At 42.2% G+C, this 7,130-nt stretch overlaps 1 protein-coding gene across 1 annotated transcript; it reads right to left on the reverse strand.

Moving 5' to 3' along the window:
- Positions 1-6,192: 6,192 nt before the first annotated feature.
- Positions 6,193-6,816, reverse strand: LOC101150321 (large ribosomal subunit protein eL8-like). The gene has a single exon (XM_055384144.1). It carries the CDS (start codon positions 6,814-6,816, stop codon positions 6,193-6,195), a length of 624 nt encoding a protein of 207 aa, XP_055240119.1.
- Between the last annotated feature and the right edge of the window lie 314 nt (positions 6,817-7,130).

Consider the following 7,130-nt stretch of genomic DNA (forward strand, 5'->3'; position numbering starts at 1 on the left):
GGCTGAGGCAGGAGAATGTCCTGAACCCAGGAGGTGGAGCTTGCAGTGAGCGGAGATTGTGCCACTGCACTCCAGCCTGGGCAACAGAGCGAGACTCCGTCTCAAAAAAAAAAAAAAAAATAGAAAATCCCTATAGGCAAGGTTAGCATAAGGCAAAATTGTGAAGTACTTAGTGTGTATCGTCCGGAACAGGTCTTTTCTGCTCTGCAATCCTTCACATGCTACAGAAACATTGCAGTCTCTTTTATCAGGATCTAGTCTATGATTTGTTATGATCTGTCACTTTGAGATAAATATGATTGGTAAGTGTTAAAGTGTTACTCTCCCCTGTTTTTCATTTCTTTTATTTTGTTTTGCCATTTTTTTAGGGGGAAGCAGATGAATACATTTTGGGTTAAAATTTCTTGCATTGATACTATCGGTGAAGCATAGACTTCTAAGAGAATATCTGATTGAGACAGAAAATTATGTAATAGTTCAGAACATGAATTTTGAATTTGCCTTCGGGTAAGCTGATTTCCCTGAGGCTGTTTTTTTAACGTGGAAAATCAGAGTAATAATAATTGCTATCTCGTAAATATATTTTTTAAATTTCTTTTTAATTTTTGTCTTTTTTTAAGTAGAGATGGGGTTCCACCATGTTGGCCAGGCTGGTCTCAAACTCCTGACCTCAAGTGATCTGCCCTCCTCGGCCTCCCAAAGTGCTGGGATTACAGGCGTGAGCCACCATGCCCGGCCTATTTTTAAAATTTCATAAAATTTTTTACACTAGAAATTGTTCACTATATTGTACTATTGTCATTATTATTTGTCAACTCATTTTGGCTATGAGCACTAAACTCTAACCTGAATATCATAGTTTCCTAGTTTCTGAGGCAATTTGGACTAAGGCAGTTTCAGAACTAACACAAGAGAATCTGGAATTGTCTTTGTAAGACTGATGTCCCAGTGTCTGAAGGGAGGCCACGGAAGCCCAGCCATTCCCTGACATGCGCTCCAGTTTCACTCTTAGAGAGTAAATAGGAGTGGGCGGGCTTTGTCCCCAGTCCTGCCACCCAGCCTCCTTTTCCCTGGGGTTTCCTATGGAAGGAGCTGCGTGTGTAAAGAGCAACACTCAGCGACACATCAAACCCAGTGTCTCTCTGGCTGGACTCGTCCTCAGCAGAGCCCCTGGAGCGCTTCTGGTTCCAGCTGCATTTGAAAACTGGCTTTTGGCCGGGAGCGGTGGCTCACGCCTGTCATCCCAGCACTCTGGGAGGCCGAGGCGGGTGGATCACAAGGTTTGGAGTTCGAGACCAGCCTGGCTAATACGGTGAAACCCCGTCTCTACTAAAGATACAAAACATTAGCCGGGTCTGGTGTCCGGTGCCTGTAGTCCCAGCTACTCGGGAGGCTGAGGCAGGAGAATCACTTGAACCTGGGAGGTGGAGGTTGTAGTGAGCCGAGATCGAGCCACTGCACTCCAGCCTGGCAACAGAGCGAGACTCTGTCTCAAAAAAAAAAATAAAATAAAATAAATAAATAAATAAATAATAAAACTGGCTTTTTCCAGGAGGCCTGCGTAAGGACTCTTGCTTCCTCTTCACTCCCTTACATCTAAGATGCTGGACTGAGGAGGAGGCTGCAGCCTGATTTGCCCTCCCAGCCTTAGCTGAGAAGCTGGAAAGAGTGGAGGGAGATGAGGATTTCCAGCACAGCCTCCACTTGGCAGTTCACCTTTAGAGGCCAGGCCAGGCTACAGCAGGGAGTCTGAGGACCAGCGGGACTCAGGGCAGGGCCTGGGTTCGCCTGTAAGACCAGGTTGGGCCATGTACTGGCAAATGTGGTCCAATGACTGACCTAACGGAAAAATAATTTCTGTAGGTAAAAGGTCTGGCCAGGGTATAAGGAGGGACAAAAGGAAGTGGCAGGAACATGGGGAGGAAGTTCTCTCCTTATAAACATTGTATAAGATTTGAACTGTTCTATCTCAACATGTTTTTGAATGTGTATCATTGAAAAACTATGGAGTTGGGCGTGGATGCTAAAATTATCTTAGATAGTTCTTTCACTGTGGCCCCCCACTGCGCCGAGAAAATGTTCCCTGAGTCCCATCAATTCTAAAAAGCACTAAACATTTTGTTTAAAAAATAGATCTGGCTGGTGTGGTGGCTCAGGCCTGTAATCCCAGCACTCTGGGAGGCCAAGACGGGTGGATCACCTGAGGTCAGGAGTTTGTGACCAGCCTGGCCAACATGGTGAAACCCCGTTTCTACCAAAAAATACGAAAACTTAGCTGGGTGTGGTGGCAGGCACCTGTAATCCCAGCTACTCAGGAGGCTGAGGCAGGAGGGCTGCTTGAATCCAGGAGGTGGAGAACGCAGTGAGCTGAGATCACGCCACTGCACTCCAGTCTGGGTGACAGACCAAGACTCCATCTCAAAAATAAATAAATAAATAAATAAATAAAAATAGATCTGAAAAAAAATTAAGGAAATGATGACTAGAAACTACACAAGTGAGAAGTTATTTGTCTGGGAGAATGGGTGACTTACTGTATTTCTTTTACTTAGATTGTATCAAGGTATGATTACAAGAATCAATAACAATTTTATAGAAAATAAACAGAGAAGCAACAAGCTAAACCTATTGAGAGAACATAACTTGACTGTCATTTTATGTATATAATACAGTATTATTTATAAAACTGTAATAGATAAGAGTCAGGTATACAGTATACATTTCAAAGTATTACCACAGCAATGAATAGTATTTACAGTTATCTATAATTGTAGAGTTGTTAACATGTACTTTTATCTGGATTTCTTACCTTAACAAAATTCGGTCACTCTGTCAATCTCAGAGAAATGTCTGGGCAATCAGTATTCTGGTGTTAACTTTGAGTCTTTATAAGGTCATATACTCATTTTTCAAAAGGAAAAGTATTTCCACTGTAGAAAGATGTCTGTTGAGAAAATAAATCTCCCTTCAGCACAATTTTAATTTCAAAATGCTGCAATACCCAGACCACAATCCTAGCTAGCATTAAGAAAAATCGCATCGTACAAGGAATTATCACTAACAAAGGAATAAGGATTTTGAAGGCCGTTCTCAAGGAAAGAGCCGCATTGTTGAGTAGGAGTAATCTCAGGGGATGGCTGATATCAAAGGAACAGTGGAGTCTTTCTGCTTCGAGTACAGGATGGAGCACAAAGCAAGACTGATTGTCATGTTTTACCTGCAATCAGGGTGGGGGAAAAAACGAAAGGGCTTTTCAAGAGTTGAAGGAAAAGGCTTTAAGGCAGAACAAGTGGAGATTAGAGCTTTTGTTTCACAGTGATCTTTGCTTTCATTTATACACATTCCTGATTTATACTTAATGACATGAAAGTGGCTAATTTTCCTATTCGTAGAAAATATTGCTAAGTGTGCAAATATGAATTACTCACTGCTTCTCTTTAAATGTACTCAGTTAACAGGTCAGGTTTTCTTTTTTAATTTTTTTTTTTTTTTTTTTTTGAGACCAGAGTCTCACTCTGTACCCCAGGCTGAAGTGCAGTGGCGCGATCTCGGCTCACTGCAAACTCCGCCTCCCAGGTTCAAGTGATTCTTCTGCCTCAGCCTCCTAAGTAGCTGGGATTACAGGCATGTGCCCCTATGCCCAGCTAATTTTTGAATTTTTAGTAGAGACGGGGTTTCACCATGTTGGCTAGGCTGGTCTTGATCCCTTGACCTCATGATCCGCCTGCCTCGGCCTCCAAAAGTGCTGGGATTACAGGCGTGAACCACTGTGCCTGGCCTTAATTCTTTTTTCTTTTTTAATTAGCAAACGAAACAATCAACAAGGTGAAGAGACAGCCCACAGAACGGGAGAAAATATTTGCAGTTTATCGAACTGACAAGTGATTAGTAACCAGAATATACAAGGAGTCCAAACAACTCAAAAACAAAAAAACAAATAATCTGATTTTAAAATAGGCAAAAGATCTGAACAGACATTTCTCAAAAGAAGAGATACAAATGGCCAACAGGTATTAAAAAAATGTTCAACATCACTAATCATCAGAGAAATTCAAATCAAAATAATCATGAGCTATCATCTCATCCCACTTAAAATGGCTTTTATCAAAAAGACAGGCAATAAGGGATGCTGGCAAGGATGTGGAGAAAGGGGAACCATTGTACACTGTTGGTGGGAATTAAATTAGTACAACCACTATGGAGAACGGTTTGGAGGTTCCTCAAAAAACTAAAAATAGACCTACCATGTGATCCAGCAATCCCACTGGGTATATACACAAAAGAAAAGCACTCAGTCTATTGAAGAGGTGTCTGCACTTCCATGTTTATTGCAGCACTGATCACGATAGCCAAGATGTGGAATCAATCTAAGTGTCCATCAGCAGACGAATGGGTAAATGAAATGTGGTACATATATAGAGAGAATGGAATATTCTTCAGCCATAAAAAGAATGAAATCATGTCATTTGCAACAACGTGAATGGAACTGGAGGATATTATGTGAAGTGATGAAATAAGCCAGGCACAGAAGGACAAATATTGCATGTTCCCACTCACGTTTGGGAAGTAAAACAATGATCTTACGGAAATAGAGAGTAGAATTGTGGTTATCAGAGTCTGGAAGGGTAGTGGTGGGGGAGATGAAGAAAGAATTGTTAACAGGTACAAAAATACATTTAGATAGAAGGAATAAGATGTAATGTTCAGTAGCTCAATAGGGTAAACATAGTTAACAGTAATTTATTGTGTATTTCAAAATAACTAGAAGATGGGAATTGGAATGTTCCTGACACAAAAAATTGATAAATGCTTGAAGTGATGGGCATCCCATTACCCTGATTTGATCATTACGTGTTGCATGCATTGTATGCTTATATCAAAATTTCACATGTACCCCAAAATATGGACAACTATGATGTATTCAAAAACTAAAAATAAAAAAATTATGAATATGAGCAACTAGCATCTAGGCAACTGGGTCTGCTCTGTTTAATGATTTCAATAATTCAACAAATATTTATTGACTACCACTCATGTATTAGACACTAAGATATTTGTTAATGATACAATGGTGAATCAACAGATAAATGATTTCTCCTGATGCTTATACATTAGTAAGGAAGATTTAAAAAAACACGTAATCAAGTTAAGTGTGACAGGCATCATGTGCTATTGGAACATGTAGAAGGGGTTTCTGTGTCCCTGCAATCAGGACAGGTCTTTCCGAGTCTGAAGTATGAATCAGAGTTAGGTAAAGCAGAGAGGGAAGGTAGTTTAGTTTCCTTGGTACAAGACACTGTATTAAACACTGCAGTAGAGAGAGTTGTAAATGATAATTCTGCACTTACAGAATTTGCAATTGAGTAAATACGAGAATATTATCTAAATGTACTGAATGCTCATTGTGTGCTAGGTGTTATTAAATACTTTACTTGTATGGATTCCTTTAATCCTCACAACAACTGTATGAAGGAGTTACTGTTATTGACCATCTAAAGATGAGGAAACAGAGGAACAGAAATAGGAAGTAGCTTGCACAGATCTTCCTGATCTCCCTCATAGCCAATGACAGGCCTAACATACAAATACAATGACAGGCCTAACATACAAATACTTGGCGTCTGGGTCCGAAGCATGCACTCTTTTTTTTTTTTTTTTTTTTTTTTTGAGACGAAGTCTTGCTCTGTCACCCAGGATGGAGTGCAGTGGCACGATCTCAGCTTACTGCAACCTCCGCCTCCCAGGTTCAAGCAATTCCCTGCCTCAGACTCCCAAGTAGCTGGGATTACAGGTGCCCGCCACCACACCTGGCTAATTTTTCAATTTTTAGTAGAGACGGGGTTTCACCACGTTGGCCAGGCTGGTCACGAACTCCTGACCTCGTGATCCACCTGCCTCGGCCTCCTAAAGTGCTGGGATGACAGGCATGAGCCGGCGCACCCGGCCTCAAAGCCTGCACTCTTAAGAAGCATTTTAGTCTAAGAAAAGATTGGCATATATAATTGCAGATTTACAAACAACTGTAATGCAATAAATTATAGTTACTATAAGAGCATCCTTATGTCGGGACTCACTGGAATGCCTAGGGCTTGGTGAGCCTTAGCTTTTCAAGGAAAATTTGTATGATTTTAATTATTTTTATGTGCAGAAAACTCAACAGTGTACATTTAACCAAGTTTAGTGGGAATTTCTTTAGCCTTTGCCTTTTTGAGCTTTGGTGCAGGTCTTCCTGTAGACTAGACATCCCACTCTTGCCTTCCCCTTGATAATGCAGTAAGGGACCCCCATTTTACGACACAGGGCAGGCAGAAAGGTAACCAGCTCGATGGGATCCACGTCGTGTGCAATCACCACCAGCTGAGCTTTCATGTTCTCCACCAAGGTGGTGACGGTGTTAACTCCGGCTCGAAGGACAGGTGGTCTCTTAGTGGGGACGTCCCCTTTGCCGGCAGCTTTCTTCTCAGCTGGGGCCAACAGCCTCTGCCCCTTCTCTTGCTTTGTCTTTAGTCTGTACTTGTGGGCCAGCTTAAGCAGCTGAGTAGCTGTTTGGCAGTCCAGGGCCTGGGTGAACTGGTCAATTGCAGGAGGCACTTTCAGCCGCTTACAGAGGATGGCTCTCTGCCGCTGCAACCTGATATAGCAGGGCCGTTTCACAAGGTGGGCGAGGTCTCTTTTGGGTTGGATGTCCTGTCCAATGCCAAAATTCTTAGGCCTTTTCTCAAACAGGGGATTCACCACTTTCTTGGCCTCCTGCTTCTTCATGACAGCAGGGGCCGGAGCCACCTTCTTCCCCTTGGCCTTCTTTCCTTTCGGCATCTTGAGCGGCGGAAAGAGAGAGACGCCCTTTTTCTTTCTTTCTAGACTCTCGCTCCCATGGACTTTTGGTAGGTGCACTAGATAGCACACACGGTTTTCCCTTGAAGCAAGGCATTTCTGTCTGCTTGAAAGCACACTCATGGCCTCTAAATGCTTGTCATGCAGTCTGCAAACAAGATGTTTAAAGGAAGTTGAAAACTCATGTTTCTCCTTGTGGAAGTTCATCCCTCTTTCTGCACAAGGTGGACTACAAGAGGTCCTTCTGGCTGGACCAAACTTATTTTCAGGAAGCAGCTCTGAATCTGTAGAAAAGC

The sequence above is a fragment of the Gorilla gorilla genome, chromosome 3 (genome assembly GCF_029281585.2).
Source record: "Gorilla gorilla gorilla isolate KB3781 chromosome 3, NHGRI_mGorGor1-v2.1_pri, whole genome shotgun sequence".
Classification (NCBI taxonomy): Eukaryota; Metazoa; Chordata; class Mammalia; order Primates; family Hominidae; genus Gorilla; species Gorilla gorilla.